This window comes from Hakea prostrata, chromosome 11 (genome assembly GCF_041222555.1).
Source record: "Hakea prostrata isolate BN-2017 chromosome 11, UWA_Hpros_2, whole genome shotgun sequence".
Classification (NCBI taxonomy): Eukaryota; Viridiplantae; Streptophyta; class Magnoliopsida; order Proteales; family Proteaceae; genus Hakea; species Hakea prostrata.
Window position 1 is genome coordinate 9,919,772 of NC_142610.1, and position 26,668 is coordinate 9,946,439.

The following is a 26,668-nucleotide window of genomic DNA, read 5'->3' on the forward strand; positions in this document are numbered from 1 at the left end:
CATTGAACAGGAACCATGTCATTTCAGGGAGGAAAGTTTATGCAGTGATAGAGAATATATCAAGTGTAAAATTGGAAGACTAAGTGGGACTTGACTTGTCAAAGTTGACAAAAGATCATCATCCAATACACATCAAGATTCAGGGGTCAGACATTTGCAGAGAGATCAGAAAAAGAAGACATTCCCACTGTCAATATGACTATACCATTCTCACCCAAAATAAGAGACATAGTAAACAGATATGCCCTGACCCAGATGCTAAGGATTAATTAACCTTCTTCAAATTCTTTTATGCTTCACAATGATATGACTTCCAAAATCTATTGCTATATTCTCCTGTTCATATCAGACCAACAGATGAAATGACATGCCAGTAGCAAGGTCAACAGAAGTGCAAAGAAATCTGAAGAACAATTTACTGAATCTGCATAAAGGGTTACAAACTTTTATGTGTCTGATAAAATACGAAAGTTATACTGCTTAAGGTTTATGTCGAGTTATATGACATCTTTTGCTGAAGAGATGCTGTTTAATGTATTTTACCTTATCTGTCTGGGTACTTCAATATCTTCTGGTGTACAATTTGTTTTGCACTCCTTTTACAGTAGGAAATTGTACCATAACAGATGCATCCATAAAATAGAACACAACGAAATCCTTATTGATTTACATTTTTTATTTTTTCAAGGAAGTGGTTACATCCATGCAACTGTAGACGGGCTCTTGAGGCCATGATTATATCTTGGGGATTCTTTTCGTCTGTAACCTATAACCAGAAAGCATTTTGATCATGTGCTTCAGCTTTAGAGGAGTGTTTTGGAAAAGGGAACTTGGGATTGTGGCTAGTAAGGTGAGACATTGTACTTGATGTCCTTGGCTTCTTCAATGAAACTTTTAAGTAAAATGGAGAAGAAAAGATGACCAGAGGCAAGCAATGTGGTTGTGCTTTTTTTTTGGTGGGTGGGGGGGGGGGGGTTGGAGATGCGCCACTAAATCTGTACAAATTTGGTATCAACATACAAAAAAATAATATTTGCTGGGTAACATGAGGTTACATTTATCACTCCAAGCAAAAAAAAGTTTCACAGATAGTCCTCAATAGTGATACTCAACAAAATATCAAGTTTCAGGACACACCTGGAAAATCCACCAGAACCAGCACCTACTTGGCGAGCTACAATCCTGGAGTCAATACAGAGAACCTTAGGATTGTCTTTCTTAATAGAGATCTGGCGTTCAATCACTAATCCACCTCCAATATCTCCTTCCAATTTAAGTGCTTCCCCTTCTACTGCCTGCTGAGGATCACTACTGCAATGGGGACAAAATTTAAGAACAATCAGAAAAGAAGAAAAATAACAGAGCACAATATCTTAAAATAAAACAATCAGCAGTAGGGTTAAATATATCATTCCCAGCTTGTCTATTTGGCAACTTGAGTGGCAACTAAAGCTTGATGAAGCCAACCAGCTGAAGAAAATGAGCATATAATTACTGATGTAATCTCGAAGGGTAATGGGATCACATCCCATAAGATGACAACACCCCTCCCCTCTTTGTACTCAAGTATGTTTCAGAATTGGAAATGAAGACAAAAGAAGTTGTACAGCATCTTCCATGAAGACTCCTGGTATTTTGACCTTTCACTTTTATTGGGGCTTGCTGCTTGGTTGTGAAATGTCAAAAGGAGCTGAGCAAGAATGACTTGGATGTATACATGGCAATAAATGAAGTAAAAATGGAGCTGGAGAAAATTGAACAGCTTGATTAATACATCTCTTGATGACACCTTTTCAAGTAGAGAAAGGGATGCAAAAAGCAAGTTGCCGGCAGCTTTATAGGTGGAGCAAAAATCCCTTGTGAAGAAATCCAAAGTGCATTGGCTATAGCTTGGTGATGGAACACCACCTTCTCCCTTAAATCAGTTAACAGTAGTCAGAAAAGAAATCACATTCTCAAAATAAAAATTCAAGGGTTCTCTCTTGAGCATCGCAAGGTGATAAAAAGGAGGCTATACAGTTTTTCACCAAGATCTTTGGAACAGAGGAAGAGGATGAAGGGAGCTGTGCACCAAATGTTCCACTGGGGGGGCTATCGGTTGAACAGTATAACTGGCTAGAATAACCCATTTTGAAGGAGGGGATAAAAAAGGTGGACTTTGGGATGAAGGACCTGAAATCTCTTAGCCATGATCGGTTTGGGGCAGGATTCTGAAAGCACTCATGGTACTTGGTGGTGCGGGAGGAGGAGCAATCTTTGTGTAAGCTTGTGGTTTCTTTGAGCAGTTAGTTATGCTTAACTCTAGTGATGCAACTCTAGCGATATTGGTGCCAAGAAGGGAAGAGGTGGGAATATTTGCAGGATACAAGCTTGTTGCTTTATGTAAGCTGTTCTACAAAATTATCACACAGACTATCCACCAATAGGATGAATGAGGTGGTTGGTGGTTGGTGGGCTTGTAAGCAAAAATCAGTTTGCATTCTCAAGGATAAGTCAGCAGTAGACGATATTCTAATGTACTGTGATACTGTGAGAGGGATAGAACAAAACGCAGCTTCCCTCTCAGCTGTGTTAGAAGGTAGGTCTGCACAAGGCTTATGATTCATTCGGCTTCTCCTATGTTCTCTATCCTAATGAATGGCACTTTGGGAGGTTATTTGCAGGAGATAGAGGTCCATCTCAGCACACCTATTTACTTCGGTGATGGAAGCTTCCTTTGGGATGGTGAGACTACTGGAGTTGGATGGGGAATTAAAGTTGCTGCTTGTGTGCAATCTGTGGGCTTTGGGTTATCTGTCATTTGATGTTTGCAGATGACTTGATGATCTTTGTGCAGACCACTCACAACTTGATCGTGGTTGGTATGGGGGCCTTAGCCGAGCTTACTGCCCACTCTCAGTTGCACCTCAACAAGACTAAGTCCTCTATTTATTTAGGGGGCCCTACCTAAAATAGTAGACAGAAGTTTTTGGAATTAACAGGTTTCTCTGAAACCATGCTGCCTATAAGGTATCTCGGTGTACTAATGTTTTCAGGAAAAATATCAGGAGCAGATTGTGGAGCCATCCTCAACAAGGTGAGGAGACTAAAAGAGTAGAAAGCCAGATTTATGTCATATACAAGAAGGTTGCAGCTGGTTTACAGAGTGCTAAGGCTGCCACAAGTCTGGAGTTTTGGGGCTGCCTGGAAACGTAATAAGGAAACTGGACTCCATCTTCTCATATTTCCTATCAATAGTACCCTCTCTGGAAAGGAAGATGCAATTCTATCATGGGATGCCGTTTGCATACCAAAGGAGCGAGTAGAATTAAGTATTCGTTGCATAAAAGACTTGAACATGATAGACATCCTAAGACAGCTATGGTGGATTGCTTCCAAGAAAAAGAGAGCACATGGGTACATTGGGTGTATAATAGATACCTTAAATAAGAATTCCAAATGGCCTGTTAAACCAATTATTAACTACTAATGAGTCTAGAGAAAGGTTTGAAGTACAATGATAAGGCGGAACCTCTTATACAGCATATGCAATTGGAGATGCAAAGGGACTCATGTGTGGCTAGATAATTGGCCCTCTAAAAGGTGTTCTGATGAAAGATCTGGGAACACAATCAGGATAGATGTGAGGTCTCAGAGTATGGAGATGGAGGATGAATTTCTCATTGACAGAAGCTAGAGAAGCTATACAGGGGCTATAAACAAATCTGGTGGTAGTACGGAGAGACCTATCACTAGTGGAAAGGCTTGATCATACCAAGGCGGGCATGGTAGTTTAGAACAGACTGCCATAGGGATGTTACCACCAAATCAGCCTGGGATGTCACTCGTCAGAAAGCACAGGAGGTTGATTCGTGGAAGATGGTATGGTTTAGGATAATATCCATAGTCATTCCTATACAGCTTGGAGATTTTTTAGAGATGCCTTGCCAACTATAGACAATTTAATGAGAAGAAATATCTTGGCGAAACCAAACTGTTGCTTTTCTCTGGGCAGGGCTTGAAAGTAGAGACTACCTTTGTTTCGGTGTAATTTTGGTTCCTTAAGAGTGGAGATGTATATTCAAAACGTTAACAAATGAAAGGAGGGCAATGCTAAAGATAAATGGAACTGTTGTTTGGGTGAGGCAAAGGAGAGAATAGGACTTTTCTGAAGTTGGCATTTTTTGCAAATATTCAGCATCTTTAGTCAGAAAGAAATTATTGGATCTTCAGGGACAAAACAGGGACAAGGAGCCATTAGTAGCAGACATTATGGATGATGTGAAGGTAAAATGTTCTGCAACGTGGATTACCAGTGAGAGGACTGCCCAAGCTATATATATAACTGAGAAGTGGAGTGTCCAAGTAGTTTGGAAAAGTAGGATAGCCAAGGCCTGTTTCTGGTTTAAGCCACCTAAAAACATTATCTCATTATCAGGAATAATTTAGGCGGTCCAATTATGACATACATAGGTAGAATGAAGGAGCTATTTGTCTTGGCAATGTAACTGGGGATCAAAATTTGCACTCAGGAAGCGTATCTGGAGGTCTTCATCAGATCCAATTCTAAACTGGCAATATATATTCTTAATGGACTATCCAAGGGCCTTGGAAGTGTAAAGCTACAAAAGGGAGAATATTGCAAGAGGGATCTGTGCTAAAAAAGGAGTCTAGGCATATGTGGAGTGAACAGAACCAGACAGTAGATTATATGATAGGGGTTCAGCCCATAGTTGTCATGGCGTCAAGGCAATCCAAGGCATTTTTGGGTATCAAAGCGCTTAGGGGGTAAAGCACCTGCCAAGGTGGTTTGGGGCAGTTATGGCAGTCCAAGTGTACATCCCTCTTCCCTCATCCTTTTTAACGTAAGTACATAATAATTGGGGATTGACATGTTATTCTTTTGGAATTATTATTGGCTTCAAATAGGGAATACTTTCCTATCTATGAATAATATCTTAAGTAAAAATATTTATTCAAATAATATTTGGCATAAGTACGTGGCATAACCTGGTCCTACACCAATTAATGTGTGAGGCACCCTACAGTAAGGCAGTAACTACCTAGGCTCCTACAAATCAAGCTGGATGCCTAGGCAATGCCTTGATAACTATGGTTCAGCCAAGGGAACCACAAGTATGGTGGGATCCAATAGAGTTCCCTAAAGAGCTCGATGACCTGATTCAGAAGGATGCAGAAGCACATGTTTATATATTGTAATTAGCTTGCTTTCATATTTGGGATACTGTTTAGTAGGGAATGCCCTCCTTGTCTAAATTCCCCTAACCCCTTTTACTAAAGGGTTCTCAGAGAATGCCTTCCTTGTTCTTTCCCTCTTTAATAAAAAACTCACTTATCAAGTGAAAAAAAAAAAAAAAGAAGAGTACGATCTTGGCTTCTAATTATTATGGTTGGAAATGTTAACTGCTCAAGAACAAGAAGTTATGTAAAAAAACTACAATTTATCAATCAGATTACAGAATGTAGTGAATTTGGGTGTGAACTTTTGACAATGAGAAGTTCTTAAAACATTGCTACCAAGGTTGTCAAAGCGACAAAGCAACCAAGGTGATGGAGGGTTTCCAAGGCACCAAGGTGCAAGCAACGACTAAGCGGTCAAAGTGTTCTGCTGTTAATATTTAGGCAGTCAAGGCATTCTAGTGTTAACTTTTTGATATTTGATCCAAATATCAAAAGTTACATAAAATTCCTAGCATTTAAGTATGAAACATTTTGCAAACTTAATGAAAAGTTCATTCATATTATCAGTATATAACATTGAAAAATGAACATAGTCATTAACTTCAAACATGACCACATCAAAGTCACAAATCAAACATCAAAGTTTAACAACCAATGGAGTTCCGTGAGGAAGAAGACTTTTGCGATTTAGGTTAGGGTTCAGTTTCGTGAATTCATGAGGAAGAGTTTCAGTTTTGTTTTTTGTCACCCTATTTTACTTTCATTTGATTCCATGTATCTTTTTCAGTTTTGTTTTTTTTAACCCTATTTTACTTTCATTTGATTCCATGTATCATAGTCCTGTAATCAATGTGTAAACTAATCCATAAAAACCTTTAGATTAGAATCAAATGCAATTATATTCCATACCATTGATTTGGTATCTTTTTTGTAAAAATAAAAAGATCTTAAAAAATATAAACCAATAAAGCGGTTGCCTTGGTGACCAAGGCGTCCAAGGTGCCCGCATGGAAGCCTAGGCAACGCCTTGGGTGACAAAGCAACCAGTTTATTGGTTTCAAAATAAGTGACAGTCGCTTTGCCATGGCTGAGACTGCCCGGACACTCGAGTGTTGCTTAAGCGACACCTTGACAACTATGATTGCTACTTAATATCTGTGAGATCATGATATAAAAGTCTGAAAATGCTCAAAACTTTGCACTGCCAGGCTGAGAAGATTAGGACTTGCAAAAAACTTCTGGCGGACACTAGAGATAAGGCTCAAGTCTCAGGATTTTATATGGTACTGTGATAAATCATCATCACATTTATGGGAGTTTCTAGTTTCTACTGCAAAATGAGATGGAGATATCATATCCAAAATTTACAACCAACCAACTATAGGGTAGAGTGATGCAGATTCATAACCCATATGGGCTTCTTTTCACAGGAAATAGTCCAGAGTTTGTTACCTATGTAATGGGCCTTTGATGCAAATCCATCCCAACTTGGGCTACTTTTCCTTGGGACCAACCTAGATTGACATATGTATGTGTTGGGTCTTCATTACATGGGTTGACTTTGGAAAAATTAATGGGCCAAACAATTGAGTAATTAGGTTGAGTCCAAGAATAGCTAACCTAATATACTTTAAACTTTATAGGTAAATTTAAATAGTTGCAATGTACTAAATTTCGACGAAATTTTGATATTACAGTGAAATTTCAGGATTCTAATTTGTAATTGAGAGATTTGACTACTTCAATATTTGTTCTCGCGTTTTAATGAAAGTTTCAAAGTTTTCTTGTATATCCGTGTTTAGATTTGTGAAAATATGCGACCCAGATTCGTCCGTACACAGTTGGACATGTGTGAATCAAGAAGACTAGTGTGTTAGGTTTTAGTAAAAAATAATGTTGCCATTGTGTTTATTGGCTCAAATTAAGCTGTAAACCAAAACCAGACCAAAAAAAAACCTAAAACCCACCGAAACATGCAACCAATTGTACCATGTTTCACTGAAATTTCAACCAGGATTTTGGTATGGTCGAGACACCAAGATGAGATGAAATTTCAAACCATGGTTATATGTGGTTCATTTTAAGTCATTATGTGACTAGCACATGACTAATTAGTAGATTGGACTTTCATTTTGAGTTTGTTTTAGTTTCATAGTCAATTTAAGTTATATAATAGGTTAAGGATAGGGTTAGGCCTTCCCTTTGTAGGGTAGAAGCCTTATTTTGTGCCTTTTATGCAAGGTTGTGTAATAGCACCTTTTATACAGATATTTTCACTGTCTCTTCGGTAAATGTCAACGTCCAAATATCGAAAGAATAAAACGTGAAAGAACGAGGTTATCTCACCCAATGACAGTGTACTCTTCAGAACATCCAGGAGAGCGGTACTCAGTGCCACTGTATTCTTCATACCCATCCATTTCCACCCTACTATGAAGCCATTGAGTTCCTACAAAAAGCATCCAATTCTAGTAAGCAGAAGCCAAATCAAATATGATAACAACAAGATCCACCACCTCTTTCTTCTATTGGATATCTTTGATTCCAAGCATTTAAGTACAGTTATCAGAACAGCGGGAAAAAAACTTTCTAAAATTTTGCTCTGATATTTCTATGCATAAAGATGGAATAGATAACCCTTTTTTCCTGTGAAGGAGAATTTTCCATGGGCTTTACCAGAGTTTAACACACGAGGAATGCTCAATGGAAGCTTTATATTCAGTAATCCAAATCTGATCTCTCCTCATCAAGTGAAGGGGTCTATTCATACAAACTATGAGCTGGATTTCCTATTCTGTTTGAATCCCCAGCCTTATTCTGACTTTTAATACTGCTAGGTCTTTATAATAAAATCTGCACAAGGACTGACTGAATTAATAAAGAACCTCATGTTATTTTAAGCAGAGAGTAACACTGGTTTTATCAACCACACAAAGAGCTGATACAAAACTTTAAATAAGCTGCTGGGCAGCAGTCCTAGGTGCTGCATAGCAACCCTAGGGGGCTGTCTTGCATCACAAACCTAACCCTCCCATATGAGATTAATGGGCATTGCTGCGCCAAAGGTCATTCTCAACTTCCACCATAGAAGTCTCCCTAGACCCCACATCACAAAACCCTCACCATAAGCCCTAACTGAACCGAACTTACCTTTCTTGTCCCAAAAATTTGTTCTGATCAAGATCCCGGAGGAAGTGGCTCCTGGTTGATCCTTTAGGACATCACCAGAAAAGTTAAAAGAAAAAGGAAGAAGAGAAGGAGGAGGTTTGCTTCTTTTTTTTTTTTTTTTGGTGGAATAGAAGTTTTTTTTTTTATTTTTTCCTGATTTTGAAGAAGTGAAAGGAAGAAGACGGTGTGAGCCATTTGTGTCTAAATAAAGAGAGGAGAGCAAAGGATTGGGAGTGGAACTTATATTATTTGTTTATTTTGAGATTCGAAGATTTGAATGTAATGGGGATTTACTTAACTTTTAGATGTGGTGTCACTAGCACTTCATATAATGGATTTTTTGTCATGTCAAAGCCGCAAGTTACTTAGTGCGCAAGTCAGAGTTGGAGTGTGAAGATCTTGATCTATTTGTTATGTTTATTTTCTATTGTAATGCTCATCAATATTTACTTTCCTAAATAATATAGGGCTGTAACTTACATTATACACAAAGTATTACAAGGGAAGGATAGAACACACGATTTCTCTCTTCTTCATCCTCTCTATTCTCTCTCATCTCTGGTAGATTTTCTTCTCTGATATCACATCAATATAACCTGATGTTGATTATGATTATTTACACCCCTCAGACTTTCACTGTGTCATTTGATGGTACTATTGTGGATTAATTGGGGATATGAATTATGGTTCAGTTTTGGTTCATATCTATTACCAATTGATCTTGTGGATTGTTGACAACCATTACTACTAGATCACTAGTCCAGTTTGGAGGCATTACAAAAGGTAGTACTAGAGGATGGTTTTGAAGGATGACCATTGATAGGAAACAACATAAGAATTACTGGAGCTCGGGGCATCCTAGAAATAGGTGAAATGAAGGTAGAATTGAAAGATGAATAGATCACTGTCAAGGCGGAAGTGTCCATGATACCAAGGGTTACCCATTGCTTCGAGAGGGAATCCTTCCAATACTGAAGGGAGGTCTGTCTCAAAGATGTGACCAACTAAGCAGTTCTTCTGTTCTGAGATTTCAACATCGAGCAGTACTGACGGACAGAAATCAACAAGATTGTCACCAACCAGGGAAGGGGGAACAACGTGGAGAGGGTGGTCCTCTCTAGCAGAGGAAAGGGCAGGTCCCAAAAATGAGCTCCATGCTTGGGTCAAGAAGCAGTGGGAGAGGGGTCTGGAATGCAAGGCTGTTGGTAGCAGGTCAGGCAAGGTGAAGTTCACATCTTCCTGCCTGAGTTCTCCCTCGTGACGTGGTGCAGGTACTGGTAGATACTGATTTTGATCATAGGTTCAGTTAGACTGAGATTCAAACACCAATGAGAAGCAAATGTTCAACTAATCCTGATGCATTTCCAAGCCTAACCAATAACCAAGTGATGCATCTACAACAAATCCAAAAGTTTAGTTGAAAGAAAAGAGCATAAATAAAATAACATACAATAGTTAAATATTTATGGTTGATCTCAACAAGTAATACATTATGGAATTACAGAAATTCAAAAATCAACTGGATTAGTTATGAACGATTCAACCTAACAAGGCTAACTTCATCTTCTGAAGGCATACAGGAAGATGCACTAGCCAAAGAGCCAGGAAAGCAATTCGTTAAAATTCCCAAATGATGAGGAAAAGTAAATGCAATGAGGTTTACCAGAAGGAAAGTTCAGCATGGAGATCATTCTACCACCGATCCACGGAACTAATTTAAGAATCCAATCACCACCTTTCAGTTCAATAGGTGCTCTTGAAAGGTCGAATTCCTTCTGTTCTGAAACCTGTTCTTCACCAGGAATACCCTTTTTGTTTTCTGTATTGAGCACATTTTAGATTTCAGACAATCAGGGAACATAAAAACAACAATGATGACACTAGTTTTCATATAAAATTTTTGAGTAAACTTATACATAGGAACCATCCAAAAATGCTGTTAGAGAGAGATACAGAGAGAGAAAGGTGAATTTAACATTAAAAAAAACAGACATGTTGAAATACAATGTTTGGCAGAATGGCTTATTGATCCATGATCTCAAGCCCTCTATTTATAATTAAGTGGAAAGTAGACTATTACAAGGAATAGAAGTTTACATGAATGCAAACTCTAATTTAACTCCTATACAAACTCTTATTAGACTCCTAATAGAATCCAACACTCCCCCTCAAGTTGAGGCATAGATATTAGTCATGCCCAACTTGCCTACAATAGGAAGGAAATCTTTTTCTTTCAAACCCTTAGTAAAAACATCTGCTACTTGGTCTCCAGATCTTACAAAAGGCATGCAGATAAGCCCTTATTCCAACTTTCCTTTGACAAAAAACCTGTCAATTTCAATGTGCTTAGTTCGATCATGTTGCACTAGATTATTAGCAATACTAATAGCAGACTTGTTGTCACAATATAACATCATAGGGTTTGGAACTTGGACTCCAATATCTTGCAGCAAGCCTTTTAACCATAGTAGCTCACAAACTCCACGAACCATAGCTCTATATTCAGCTTCGGTACTAGATAAAGCTACCACATTCTGTTTCTTACTTCTCCAAGTAACTAGATTACCTCCAACAAAGGTACAGTAACCTGAAATTGACTTCCTGTCTGGAGATCCAGCCCAGTCTGCATTAGTGTATGCTTCTACTTTTAGATTATCGGTGGGTGATAGAAGTATTCCTTTTCCAGGAGTTCCCTTCAAATACTGTAGTATTTTGGTAACATCCTTCATATGAGCTAAATATGGATCATGCATGAATTGGCTCACTATCCCTACAGCATAAGCGATGTCTGGCCTGGTGTGGGACAAGTAAATAAGCTTCCCTACCAGCCTTTGGTATCTTCCTTTGTCCACTGGTTCTCCCTCTTTTTCTTTAAGTTTAGCCCCTGCTTCAATAGGGGTATCAACTGGTTTACACCCCAACATTCCCACTTCTGATAATAGATCTAGGACATACTTTCTTTGGGATAGGAATATACCTTTATTTGATCGAGCCACCTCAATCCCTAAGAAATACTGTAACTTCCCTAGATCTTTAATTTCAAACTCTTTGCCAAGAAAGTCTTTTAACTTTTGAATTTCTTCACCATCATTCCCTGTGATGACAATATCGTCTACATAAACAATGAGAAGTGTGATGTTAGTACCTGAGTTCTTGACAAATAGTGTATGATCAGCATTGCTTTGCTTGTACCCAATAGAAGTCATTGCCTTCTAAAGGCGTCCAAACCAGCATCTAGGAGACTGTTTTAACTCATATATTGACCTCTTCAACCGACAGACTTTCCCTGCAGTATTGTCATCGGAAAAACCATGTGGGATTTCCATATAGACCTCTTCTGCTAACTCCCCATGTAAGAAGGCATTCTTTACGTCTAGTTGGTGCAAGTTCCAGTGTTTGTTCACAGCTACAGACAACAGAACTCTGACAGTATTTAGTTTCGCAACAGGGGCAAAGGTCTCTTGATAATCAATCCCAATAGGTCTGGGTAAACCCCTTTGCAACTAGTCTAGCTTTCAACTTGTTGGTGATCCATCCATATTTTGTTTAACCACAAATACCCATTTGCAGCCCACTGGTTTTTTTCCTGGAAGAAGTGTAATCAGCTCCCAAGTGTCATTTTTCTTCATTGCCTGCATTTCCTCTACCATAGCTTCCTTCCATTTCTTATTAGCATAGGCTTCCTGCCAACTTTTAGGAACAGATACAGATGACAGAGAGGATATAAAAGCATGGTAGGAGTCAGACAAAGAGTTATAAGAAACATATTTAGCTATGGGATGTTGAGTACAAGATCCCCCCCTTTCCTAACAGCATAGGAAGATTGGAAGAAGATACTTCAGTAGAGAATCGATTCCGGACGGGGAGAGACTCAAGTGGTAATGTATCACCTTTCTCCACTTGCTTGCTTTAGCCGGTTGTATTTCTTCCTCCGATAAGTCTTCACCTCCTTATTCCGGTCAATTTGGTTTTGAAAGACCCCAACGGTGTGTCTCACGAGAGTGGTCTCCCCTCAGCTAGGTTCTTCACATGGTTCGGAAAACGAAGGGGGTGGATTAGAGTCCTCAATTATCTCGACCGAAGTCTCCCCCGGTCGGGAAACTCTTCTGGGACTCTAAAGTTGTGTTGGTCTATGATAGGAAGATCTAGAGTTGGAAAGAACACCTCTCCTCTAGGACTCTCCCCCTGGAGAGGTGTATAGTAAGGGCAAAACTCATGAAAAATTACATCCATGGATACAATGGTTTTCCTAGAGGGAGGATGATAACATTTGTACCCTTTTTGAGTAGCAGAATACCCCAAAAATATGCAACGTAAGCCACGGGGAGCCAACTTACTCTGGTGGGCTGTGATTCTGGCATAGCACACACATCCAAAAACCTTTGGGGGAATAACAAAAGAAGAGGCTCCCTGAAGAATCTCATTAGGACATTTAAAACCAAGTATCCTACGGGCATCCTATTCGAAGGTAAGAAGCGGTGAGTATAGCATCACTCCAGTACTGGTCAGGTACATTCATAGCAATCATAATGGAACGGGCTATCTCTAAGAGATGCCGATTCTTCCTTTCGGCCATCCCATTTTGGGCAGCCGTATCAAAGCAACTGGTCTGATGTATTATGCCAGAGTCAGAGAGATATCTTTGAAATTCACCATCAATATACTCAGTGCCATTGTCACTGCGAAGGATCTTTACAGTGGCATTGAGCGAGTTTTAATCATATTATGAAAATCATGAAAACATCGGAAAACCTCATTTTTTTGTTTTAAAAGATAAATCCATGTAGAACGAGAGTGGCAATCAATAAAAGTAACAAAGTACCTATGGCCAGTAATAGATACACGTCGGCAGGGACCCCACACATCAGTATGAATTAGCATAAAAGGAATAGGTCTTTTGTTATGAAGAGAAGGTAAATAAGTAGAACGAGTCTGCTTTGCAAAAATGCAGGCTTGAAAAAAATTATCCTCATTATAAGAAGAAACCAAATCAGGAAATATTTTCTTAAGAGTTCCTAGAGGGGGGTGACCTAGCCTACGGTGCCACTGATAAAGGTCTAATTTTACCGAATGGACTGGATTAGAAGATGTAGTCACTTACGCAGATTCTCCAATCGGCTCAAGCAAATAAAGTCCATTGTCTAGTTTACCACGTCCAATCTCCTTCCCTGTGACCAGATCCTGAAGGACACAATAAGATGGGAAAAAAGTCACTTTACAATTCAAGTCATGTGTAAGACTACTGATAGAGAGCAAGTTACTAGAGAAAGAGGGAACATGTAAAACTTTAGAGAAAGAAAGTGATGGAGAATGCTGAATGGTTCCTTTTCCAGAATAATGAAGAATATGAGCCATCACGATTCGAACTTTATCCTTTCCGAAGTTGGAGAATATTGTAAGAAAGAAGAGGATAAACCTGTCATATGATCTGTGGCTCCTGTATCAATGATCCAAGGAGTAGAAACTGAAGAAGCTTGAAAGCTTGTAAAAGTTTTACCTGATATAGCAAGGTAAGAGTTGGTATGGGTAGTAGAGGAAGCAGTGGTCGAGGTTGTACCGTCAATAGTTGTCATGTTGACAAAATTATCTGTAGTTCTTCAGTCTTCAACCTTTCGAAGTAACTGAAATGTCGCAGAATGCAATAGCCAAACAACCCAAACAGATCTACCTCTCTCTTTTTTTTTTTTTTTTTTTTTTTTTCCAGTAATGACAAATATGTCCTTGAAAAAACGGAATTTGCAAATAAATCTCAGAACTTATACAAATTTACATATAAGTCCCTGTAAAGCAAATTTACCAAAATAACTCAAAACTTGAATTCAAAAATCAAATTCAAACCATAACAGATCCGTTATGGTCTTTCAAAAGCTTAAGGAGAACAGCCCCAGTCGAAGAACCTTAATAGTGAACCCCAATCGAAGGTTTCGGATGACTAACCAAGCCTCGAATCGCAGCTTCGGATGAAGAATCGGATGAAAAAATTGCAGAGCTGAAGTTGAAGTTGTTGCAGAAGCAGCGGAAGTTGTTGATTTCTTCTTCTCTTCTTCTCTTCTTCTTTCCTCTGTTTTCTGTTCTTATTCATTGAATCGAGACGGAACATAATCGTCTTCTTCTTTCTTTCTTTCTTTCTTTTCTTTTTTTTTTTTTTTTTTTTTTTTTTTTTAGTTGGCGACCAAGATGGTACTGAAAAACTGCCTAGAACTGAAGATTGGCGATGGGTTTGAAAAAAAATCAGAAGAAGAAGAAGGTAGGTCGCTTCCCAAATTGAATTTAGGCTCTGATGCCATGTCGAAATACAATGTTTGGCAGAATGGCTTATTGATCCATGATCTCAAGCCCTCTATTTATAATTAAGTGGAAAGTAGACTATTACAAGGAATAGAAGTTTACATGAATGCAAACTCTAATTTAACTCCTATACAAACTCTTATTAGACTCCTAATAGAATCCAACAAGACATGATACAAAGTTTAATAACTATGAAGGTTCTAGTAAAAGAAGAAAAATAGAAGTAACCATTCCAACTCTAAAGGGCCATCCATTTAAAACGTGATATGACATTTTTTTTGACAGTGAAGAGGGACGAACGAAGAGGGAAGGGAAGGGGGGTTATGTAAGGGGGAAGGAGAATAAGATCGAGGAGGATCTTTTCCTAACAGCAGCAACCATGGACTTTAATATGCTAAAATGGTACCAATTACAAGACAAATTCTGTAACAGGAACATATTCCACGAAACTAATTAAACTTGAGTTTCAAAAATAAATAGTAAAACTTTAAACTGGGGGATTCTTGTGGGGAATGGCATTACCCATACAATCTCGGTATAATTCCTCACTTGTGGACATTAGGTGAGACACATCAGATTCTGAAGGAATAGTAATTTGTACTACCTCTCCATCAGTGCCCCATGCATCAAGCTGCCAAATAAAAGAATGATTTTAGATTAAAACAAACTTTCAGAGAGACCTCAAGTCAAGTTAGAAACCTTAACAGAAAGAAGATACCTTTGCACCTCCACCTAGCAATAATTGTACATGCAGACGACGTTTTGGCCTCTTCCATGATCCTTCAGTTCTAGAAACTTTAACAGTAACAACTGAAGATTGAAGTTCTGCAATATAATATGTCAATAGGTATACCCCTCTCCTGAATTCATAACCATCACCGTCATCCTCAAAGAGAATCCCTTCAGCTTTGCCTGCAAGAGCAACAGGTTCTGCTGACTAGAGAAATTGCAGATGCATCTGGTACCAGAAGTCTATTACCTATTCGTGCTACTGTCCAAAATAAATGAATAGGTATATATATATATATATATATATATATATATATATATATATATATATATATATATATATATATATATATATATATATATATATATATATATATATATATATATATATATATATATATATATATATATATATATATATATATATATATATATATATATATATATACACGTGTGTGTGTGTGTGTATAAGGCAGTACTATAACAAATTGTGGTAGTTCAAAGCATACTGAAATATAATTGGATTCTAGTACAATATATAACCAAATCAGCTATATACTTCATTCTCAACACCAGATAACTAGGTTGGGTAATTGAGTGGGATTGGATGAGCTTGCATATGTTTTACTTAATAATTTATTGGAGATTTCATTGCTAATTGGTTACAAATATTGTTGAAGTTGATTTTTCCAGATTCCCAGTTGGAGTAGGGTTTTTTTTTCTTCTTCTTTTTCAGTTCAGTAAGTACAGTTTAAGGCTGCTCAGTCAGATCGATCAATTGAAGTTTTTGAGTGCTGTTTTGCCCAAAAATACTGTGTGAGTGAGAAAGTGGTGACGCCAAACCTCAGATAGGTGTAGTTTCCTGAGTTTTTGTTCCATTTTCCTGTTCCACCTCCTACACTGGTTTGTGATATACTTCTTGACAATAACCACAACTTCTCCTGGTGCGTCATCTGAGTCCAAAAGTATATTGTCCTTCAAAGTTTAGTCCGCAGGTTACAAGTAAGAGTTAATCTGATGAGGACATCACCCCCCTTGATCGAGGATTCAGAGTTTACCAGAGGAGATATTGTAAAGATCAGCCATCTACTGTTTTTCCTGTGGATCAACGATCATTTTCACAGCTATCATATTGTTAAAGCACAGCCTGCAGACCCCACTTACAGAAGCTATTAGCTACTTACTTTTTCTGTATATCTCTGTTGTAAGAGTCTTGAGGACAGATGTCCTCTTTTTTGTATATTCAGTATGTCAATGTAAACAAGCCATTTAACCTTCCCCACGAGTTAGCATTCCCCCATGTTTTATATTCTAATTGTTCATTGGCTTTAGAGGTAGTTATACACTTATACCTCTCGTAACCATTTCCCATCCCCCACGGTTTGGGATGTTCCCTTTTTTGGGCCAATTGGCAGAAATGTGGACATTACTGCAGAATGAATGAAATGAAGATTGGAGCCTCTCTTCTTTCATGCATGAGTTTCTCCCCCCCCCCCAAAAAAAAATAAATAATAATAATAATAATAATTCTTCTCCTCATCTTTAATTTCTGCTCGCTTCTTCTTCTCCTAAACCCTGATTCCCTATTCCCAGTCAATCCACGAGTTTCCCTCGGATTTTTTTTCTATGGTCTCTGCTGATAAACCTGTAGAGGAACACAGCTAGTGGAAGGAACTAAAAAGGGAATAGGAGTATCATCCAAAACACAGCTTTCAACATACACAGATTGACTAGGATAATAAGGAGCGTGCACAGATTGACTAGGATAATAAGGAGCGTCTTCAAAAAAGGTCACATATGCACTTACAAATTGTTTATAAAGAACTAGATCATAACGAAAACCTTTTGAGTACGTGAGTACCCAAGAAAAATACACTTAGCAGAATGGGAGAAAGTTTATCCAAAGGATGTGGTATGTGAACAAAACACACACAATCAAAAATTTTGGGTGGAACTAAAAATGAATCTCTATTGGGAAAACAAAGCAAAGTTATAAGCATTTGGTTAATTAAATAAAAAGCAGTCAAAACCACACCACATCAGTAACTCTTGGCCTCTTGGGAACATTCATCTGAATCAAAATAGCGCATGCAACCTCCAAGAGGTGATGATTTTTGCGTTCAACCACTCCATTTTGTTGGGAAGTGAATGAACAACTGGCTTAATGAATCATTCCAAAAGAATCACAAAGGTTAGATATATCATGTTGCACATATTCTAAAGCATTATCAAACAGAAAAATTTTAACAGGAAGAGAAAATTAAGTCTGAATTTCATAAATAAAACTTTTAAGAACTCTGTCCAATCCTTTAAAATATAATACCATGTAAGACTGAAGAAATTGTCCACAAAAGTGTGAAAAAATCGAAAATCATGCCTATTACTAATTTTGCAAGGACCCCAAATATCGGAATAAACAAGAGAAAACAAGGACTCACTACAAGGGATAGAGCATGGAGGATAGGTGGCATGATGATGCTTCTCTAATTCACACGTGTCACAATTTAATCTAGACACTGGTTTAAAAGAAGGAAATAAAATGTTAATCTAGCTAAAGACAGATGGCCTAAAGGACAGTGCCACCGGAGAGCATCTACACCATAATCAGAGAGAGCCGCAATAGGAGCAGGATAATCCAGATAGTAGAGTCCATTCCTTTCACACCCTCCACCAACCGTCTTCCTCGTGTGAAGGTCCTTAAAAAAACAAGAAGTGGGAGTAAAAGTCACAGAGCAAGTTAATGCTTTAGTTAACTAACTAACAGATAATAAGTTAAAAGGAAAGTTAGCAACATGAAGTACGGATGATTAAGTAAGAGAAGGTGTTGGAGAAACACTTTCAGAGCCTAGAATAGGTGTGAAAATCTCATTAGCTATGACAAAATAATTTTTAGTGGTAAATTTAAAAAAAGAGCTAAAAAGTGATGACTTACCAGTCATATAGGAAGAGACCCCTGAATCGATAATCCAAAGGGTGGGAGTATAAGTCAGAAGTGTTGTGTTACCTGCATGGATGTCACAGTAGAAGTACCAACGGAAGTGGAAGCGTTAGCCTCAATATTTAGCAATCAGCGAAGGATTTGACTTACATCATCTCTAAGAGTCTTAGACAAGTCCCCTAAAGAAGATCTAGAACCACTATCGTTGTTTGTTATAGTATTAGTACCACCATCAGAAATGGCATGATTAAAAAGTTGCTTGGCCCACTATCGCTTTCCATGTTTGGCCCAACAAGCTTCCACTAAGTGCCTTGTTTTACCGTAATGAATACAAAGTCAAGATGTCTTACCAGAAAGCTGAACACCATGACCTCTAGAAGATCTGCTAACTCTCCCCTTGAACCACGACCACGTACCCTTCCATAAGAGGTAGTGAAAGCTGAATTTTATCCTTCAGAACTTTTTTTTGCAGAACTCCCTTCATGCAAGGCAATTCGTTGAAGTTTAGAATATACTTCACTAAGGTTGGGGACATGCTCACTAGGAAGAAGATGTCTTTTGACATATTCAGTTCAGGGTTCAATCCTACAAGAAACTTGGATACAAAAAAGTCATTCCGTTGGGCCTTAAGCTTCTCTATATCTATGGTGACAAGTTGAAAGACATTCAACTCCTCCATCATGCCTTTAAAGGAGTAGTTATAATCCTATAGAGACTTGTCAGCTTGCTGAAATTGAAATAGCTTTTCATAAGTACTAAAAATCCGAGTCATATTTTTAGCTTGGGAATAGGTCTCTTGCAAGTCATCCCATATTCCCTTTGCAGTCTTATATAACGTAACATTTGCTGCAGTATCAGGTTCCATACTATTCCACATCCAAATTTTGATGATTGCATCATCTTGGATCAAACAAAAATAGGATTTGTCAACCTCAGCAGGAGGTTCACCCTCAATGAACTTAAGCTTACCTTTTGAAAGTATGTAAACCCGAACCACTTGTGACCACAACAAGAAATTAGAACTACCTTTGAGCTTGATGGATGTAATTTGAACGTTTACATGATCTCCTTGAGATCCTTTAGATTCACCCGTACTCTAGTTAAGTCACTTGGAAGTGAAGACATTAAAATTGAGGTAGATATCACTCAAATCAGTTTTGCAGAACTTGGAAGTAGAATGAGTACAAAAAAAATTCTGCATCCTCAGGACCGAATAGGAGAAAAAAAGGTTTGTAAATTACACCAAAAAGAGTTAACGAAGATAGGTAGAAAACAATATTTAATCCAAGTTCTAGAACTTGTAAGAGTAAGGTAATAGGTAGAGAAGATCAATTCACATGAATACCTAATCTAACAGTCCATAATATACAACATTAGGTGGCTACACACCAAGGAAAACAGAAAAACAAAAGAGAACTTCAGAAGAGAATATTGAGAACAACACTGTTTTGATTATAAAAAAAAAAAACTCTGATGCCATGTTAGAAAACAAGCTTTAAAGAAAACAAGCTTTAAACAATCAAAACAACAGCTAAACTTGAACAAAGGAAAGAGATAATAAGAATAAGAGAAAAGAGATGAAGAACCAATAGAAGAGAGCTGCGATTCTAGCTAAAGAGTCTAGATTCACAAAGACCTTTTATTTATAGCTTCTAATGAATATAATACAACTTGAGAGACAAGTAATTGTCCTCTAGGAAAAAGGAAAAAGGGGAAAAAAATTACAGCTTAAGTAACTTTCTAGCTCCTAATATAGAAAGATCTAAAAATACAAACTACCACCAAAATAGAAATTATAACCAAACTAGATCCTATCACCAAATTAGAAACTATGCTTTCTAGAAACTCCCAAAACTTGTGTAGCAAGAATCCTACATTAGAAATAGAAAGTAGAGTAGCATCATTGGCATAATATTGTTCACGTGAATTGGAAAACAACCCAAAACTTGCATATACTTCAACACCTTGTATCTAGTATGGCATCAAATAGAGCTGACTGGAAGGCAAGGATCAATGTAGCTAACCCCATTTAGTTAGGATAAGGCTTTGATGTTGCTGTATCATGGTCGATACCAATTGATATGCTCAATACATTTCTTATTAAATATAAAACAGATTAGTACTGCAAATTACTTACCAAAAGCTACTTCAAGGCATTCTAGTCACAATTTTTTTTCCGCAGAAGGGGGGGGGGTTTGGGAGGGGAATTAATTTGATTTGTTGCTCTACTAGAAAAAATGACTTATTAGGTAAGTGATGATTTCATCATATTTTGGGAATCAATTATCACGAAAGGACCAAGACCTAGATAATATTCCAATAGAAACATGGAAGAGCTTAGGAATTCATTGTTTATCTTGGCTAAGCTACTTAATAAGATTATGAGAAGATGGAAAATGCTAGATGAAAGGAGAAGAATCATCAAGGTTCTCATTAACACAAATAAAAGTGATATTCACAGCTGCAATTCATACATCTAATGAGCCATACCATGGAATTATGGTAGAGGATTATTGAAACCCATCAGAGACAAGAAACTACTAATAAAGAGAAACCAATTTATTTTGTGCCAAGAAGATCTAAGGTGGAGACCATTTACCTAACTAGTAGATTTATGGAAATATATAAAGACTGCCAGAAGGATCTCCATATGATCTTTGTTGACCTAGAAATTTCATACTAAAAGAGTATCTAGAAATTTAACCTAGTATGTATTAGAGAAGAGAAGTGTTTCAAGTAATTATGTAAACATAATTAAAATATCTATGATGGCGTGGTGCTAGGGAACCTGAATCCTATTCCATCCCTCCCAGATTTCCCCAGAACATTGTTGAGCAGCCTTCCCAAGACAATAGGTATAAGCAGTTGAGTCTTGGTCATAATATTTCAAGGTTCCTAAATAAAAATGTAAAGCCACAACAATTACCGTGGTCATCTAATGCAATAAGGAGTGATAAATCATCTGTCAGCTTTGCTTCGCCAATGTGCTGAAGAGGAGGACCCACAGGAATAATAGATCCACCTTGCAGATACATTGTGGGCAAGTCCTAAATTGTCAAGCAGAACAAAAGGGGAAAAAAGAGAGTTAATAAATCAACTCTGATGTACTGTTCCAAGTAAACAAGATGTCAGTAACAGTAATTACCGGGTGTGAGTCATTAAAATCGAAGCGCAACCAAATGCCTTTTGGAAACACTAGCGGCAGTTCATTGGATCTCTTATCAGGAATAGTGCTGAAGGCCATAATAGTAGGGCTATTAGCATTTAGGGTGACAAATGCAACAATTAGCTTATTAAGCTGCAACTATTTATACTACAAACCTTCAAGGAACAAAAAGGACCATAAAAGTCCCCTTATGCAGTGGGAAACAAATTCAAGCACAGAAAGCAGTAGTTAAATAGAATTTGAAGTCCATCAATTGAAGTCCAAGCAGTTAAAGGGCAACCTCAGGATAACCCTTTTCCAAGGTTCAATCTAAGCAGCCAACAAATATTTGAATGACATCTAAAAAAAGAAAATTTCTCATTTAAAAATGATTGCCATTGGATCTCAAGAGTTACAGCAAATGTTAAAGGCATACACATCCTTCACATAGTGAATACTCATTGAAAAAAATATAGTACTCTTAGACATAGTTCAAAATTCAGCAAGATCTCAGAAAACTTGAGAATCTCAACCATCTCGAGGCCAAAAAAAAAAATGCAGAGTTTCAAATAATTTGACTATAAATTTGGATTTTTGAGAATCTTAGGGCAAATCTTGGTGAAGTTTCACGAATATTTCAATAATCTTAACCTCCTAAGTGTGCAGTTGCATACAGTATTCCATTGTTGATCAAGGCAGTATGATATCTATGGTTTACATATAATTTTGTACTTGGGTTGTGTGTCTATGTATTATGCATTGTGAACACTGTATATAGTGTTCCTCAAAGTACATGGATAATGGAACTGGATTTTCTTCTCCTGCCGTATCTTGATCAGCCTCAAGCTGCGCACTGGGTTTCATCGAATCCTCCAACAAACATTCCCAAATCCCTATATTCTCAAGATCTACAGTGGGATTCGTCACCAGAGATCTGCTATCCTCAAACAGTTTCTTCCCCTTGGTTGTCAAAGTGTCTGCCTAGGTGCCTAGGCCCATTTTTGGGTCAAGGCGACCTAGTGTCACCTTGTCGCTTTGGTTTTCTTAGCCCTCTATTGCCTCGCCTCACCTTGTCGCCTTGACAACCATGGTCTTCTCCGACATAACCTACTGCTTGTGATGAGGAAGATATCCCAAGGTAATGGGATGGCAGCAACATATTCCCTGGTGTCAACCTCAGGCTGGTAGTTTAACATTACATGATTGTACAGAGTGCTCCTCTATTTTGCAGTGACTGCACCTTACCACATTATCTACAAATACAACCATTTGCATAAAACTCAATACCTTAAATGAGCCAGATTCACAGGGTTCCACCTGAATTTCATCTACTCTTTTCGCCTCAAGATCCACTTTCTCATGCCAATATTCTAAAGGTAGATCTAGAAATTGAACCCATATTAGCTATGAGGATAGTTGGGGATCATGCAGACTAGAGTCTGGCCTCCACCTATGAAATCTGATGATTTGAGATCCAAACCCACCAATGGTTCTTCTTTGATACCTCAGACATATCATCCTCACAATGAAACTGAAAGATTATAAAACTTTAAGGGATGCATACTGACCCCCTGCTTTAGAAACCACTTATTGCATGCCTCTTCACATGGCTCATCCATGAATAAGCTGAAAGTTTGCACATCCTATTAAAGCAAACCTGATTTGGTTGCGTTCAAGTTTCTACTCTAGTTAACGGATGGCAATTCTTCAGACTGAACCAGTCATAACAGGATTTTTGGGAAATTCGCAATGCACACCATGCTTGCCAATTTCCTCTATTTCTTGCCACCCCAACATCAAGGGCAGCGCCTGGCAGTTCTGTGGAAAACGAACCACCATCCTCTTGCGATCCCACCAAAGACGGAGCTTCTCTCCCCTTGTAATGCACATTTTCTCCTCCACGGTATTTCAAATCTCATTTACATAGCCCACAAAGAAATATATCCGTAGTTATCTCAACATTCCATTGCTAATTGTGTTTCTTATAATTCCATCTCGCCTACATTTTGTTTGTTTATTCATTCTTGAGTCTCATCCCCCACCTAAGTCTGGAAAAAGTATTATCTAATCCTGGACAGAAGACAATATGGAAAAAGAATTACCTGCTTTACTGCTTAATGAAACCTGCGAAAAATTGTATAGCTGCCATAGTATGAAATTTCTCTAAATTTTGGTAGTTTCCGAAACGAAATCCAGGTCGAAGTTTGAAATTGCAATATTTGCTGATTTGCTGAAATATCAACGAAATTGCCCCAATGAAATTTATCCCAAAGGGTGGTTGGGGGGGTTCCCCCGGGGGGGGGGGGGGGGGGGGGGCGGGTGGGCCGGCCTTTTTGGTGGGTGCGCGGCGTGGGGGGGGGGGGGGGTGGGGTGTGGGTCGTGTGTTTGTGTCTTCCTCCTCTCCGCCCCCCCCCCCCCCCCTTCTCCCTCTCCTCCCCCTTCCCGTCCCCACCCTCCCTCCCCCCCCCCCCCCCCGCTCTTCTTCCTCCTCCTGCTTTGGTGCCTCCTGCTGGGGGTGGGCGGCCCCCGGGTTTGTGGCTCTTCCTTGCTTTCTTCCCTTCCCCCCCCCCCCCGCCTCTGGGCGCCCCCCCCCACCCCCCCAATTAGATTAGACAAGGTCTCACTCATTGTGTATATTTGTTATTATAGACATCTAGTATTTTGTATGATGTATCTTATTCATTCATTTATTATTATACATCATTCAAGGTAACTTTTAACCAAGTACTCAGTTCTACACTTCTACTTGTATATTGAATTCTACTTGTTCTTGTATTTGTTGTTTCATTTCAATAAAAATTTTAGTATTTTCTTGCATAATATCCATATTTACATTAGGAAAAATGCAGGTTCAAGACTTCCAGTTTTGCCCGCATATAGCTAGGCACGTGCCGATCAGGAACATCACTTTGGGTCAAGTTTTAGGCAAAAATAACACTTCCATTGTGTTTATTGGCTGAACATTACGCTGGACACTAAAATTCAGCCAAGAAAACACCAAAAGCCCATAGAAACCTACCATCTAAATCCATATTTTGCCAAAGTTTCAGCAAAGATTCGGCATTTCGCCAGTTTCGCCAAGGGTGAACTAGCAAAACAGAACAAAACTTCGAACATTGATTGCTGCCCCCAAGTAAGGATGCATTTGGTTGTCATTGGATCTTTACTGTGGAGGTGAATCCTGATGGCTCTTTTGTTCGCTTGATGACTAAGCTAGTTGTGAAGGTTATGCCCAAGTTTATAAAGTGGACTACTTGGACCTTTTTTTTCACCTGTGGCAAAAATAACTTATTTGTCTTTCGATCTTTTTGGCTGGCAACTTGCCATGGTCTTTGTGGCAACTTGATTCAAGAATGTGTTCCTGTATGGTATCTTTAGGAGGAAGTGTATAATGGAGCAACCTCCTAGGTTCATTGCTTACGGGAACGTCAGGAAATCTGGTCAATTGAAATGTAAGTTAAAGAAGTCCATACATGGATTTGGGCAGACTCCATTGCATGGTTTTGCAGGTTCACTAAGGTAGTACTTGACTTTGGTATATCTAGATGTAGCAATGATTATTCAGTATACTATTGCCAATCAGAAGGAAGATTTTTTTGATAGTATACGTTGATGATATCATCATCATAGGATATGACTCTACTGGGAAGACACATAGAAGACATATTCCAAGAAAAATTTCAAACAAAGGGCTTAGACAAGCAAAACTATTTTATTTTAATCTTGAAGTTGTTCAGTCCACAAAGGAGTGTTTCTTTCTCAAGGAAATTGACTAACTTATTGAGATAGGGGTGATTGGATCAAAGCCTTTCGACTATCCTATGGACCAAAATGCAAAACTTGTTAATGAAGGAGGGGATCCCCTTGATGGTCTTAGAAGATATAGATGATAGGTGGGCAAGCCAAATTATTTAGGGAAATTTTTAGTCCCATCCCCTAAGTTACCTCCTAATTTTAATGACACCTCCTAAATTACGCAATTTATCAATTAGACCCCCTATTACTAACATTGATAGTTGTGGAAAGTCTTAGAATCATATCATAATATTTTATTAGTATCTTTAATCTAAGTAGATCAGATTGTAATATTCTATTACAGGTATTTTTCTTATTGTATTTTTCTATTCTAGGTAGATTACTCATTTATTGCAATCCTCTATTCTAGGTAGATTTCTCATTTATTGTAATCTTCTATTCTAGGTAGATTTCTCATTTATTGTAATCTTCTATTCTAGGTAGATTTCTCATTTATTCTAATCTTCTAGGTAGGATATTCTTTCCTATTTCATATATAGCAGGTGTGTATATATTGATTGTAAAGTTCTGACTAATACACACAAGAATAAAACACTTCAATTCCTATTTCGTCATGGTATCAGAACCAACCAATCTTGGGATTGCTGTTCAGCTTTCAGGCCTTCATTGCCTTTAATCTCTGGTGTTTCCGCCACACAAAGATTATTCTTCCTTTGGCCTTTACCGCCATTCTTTATTCAGCTCTGTTTTGTTTTGTTTTGTTTTTTTTTCCTTACCTGAAAAACAGATTTTTTCTTTCTCCGTCTTGTCTGTCGTTCTACTGCATCTTTGGTTACTGTTTCACAAACTATTTTTAAGCACCTACAAAGAGTATGTCGGAACCAAGAGAGGTTACTTCCGGGACTCGCATTTGATCGGACAATCAAAAATCTGCAGAATGGAGAATTGCAGAATATTCAATCTGCCTACAGGCTCGATGGAAGAAATTATTTGAAATGGTCTCAACTCATTCGGACCATTCTGAAGGGCAAATGAAAGATGAGCCACCTGATTGGAGATGGACCGAAACCAGGAGATCCAAAATATGAAGCATGGGACGAAGAAGATTCTATGATTATGGCATGGATGTGGAATTCTATGATTCCAGAAATCAGTGATACATGCATGTTCTTGGCAACTGCCAAAGACATCTGGGAGGCTATCCAACAGACGTATTCTAAGGCGAGAGATGCGGCCCAAGTCTATGAGGTCAAGGTTAAAATAGTAGCAGCCAAACAAGGAAATAAAACAGTTACAGAATATGCCAACCAGCTGAAAGCTTTGTGGCAAGAGTTGGATCATTACCGAGTCATCAAGACGAAGTGCTCTGAGGATGCTGCACTAGTAAAGCAGTATATTGAGCAAGATAGAGTCTATGCTTTTTTTGGTTGGGTTAAATCCTGAGTTTGACCAAATAAGGGTTC

The 26,668-nt window shown here is 38.2% G+C and overlaps 1 protein-coding gene across 2 annotated transcripts in view; it reads right to left on the reverse strand.

Moving 5' to 3' along the window:
• The window catches only part of HGL1 (heteroglycan glucosidase 1), a 103,817-nt gene that overhangs the window by 2,247 nt on the left and 74,902 nt on the right, over positions 1-26,668 (reverse strand). For both annotated transcript variants that reach the window (XM_089139392.1, XM_089139391.1), the window contains exons 15-21: positions 21,450-21,537; positions 21,231-21,351; positions 15,356-15,549; positions 15,160-15,268; positions 10,013-10,168; positions 7,528-7,630; positions 1,138-1,311 (exon numbers count right to left, since the gene is read on the reverse strand). In XM_089139392.1, the coding sequence (XP_088995518.1) occupies positions 1,138-1,311; positions 7,528-7,630; positions 10,013-10,168; positions 15,160-15,268; positions 15,356-15,549; positions 21,231-21,351; positions 21,450-21,537 (945 nt within the window). The remainder of the gene's footprint in view (positions 1-1,137; positions 1,312-7,527; positions 7,631-10,012; positions 10,169-15,159; positions 15,269-15,355; positions 15,550-21,230; positions 21,352-21,449; positions 21,538-26,668) is intronic.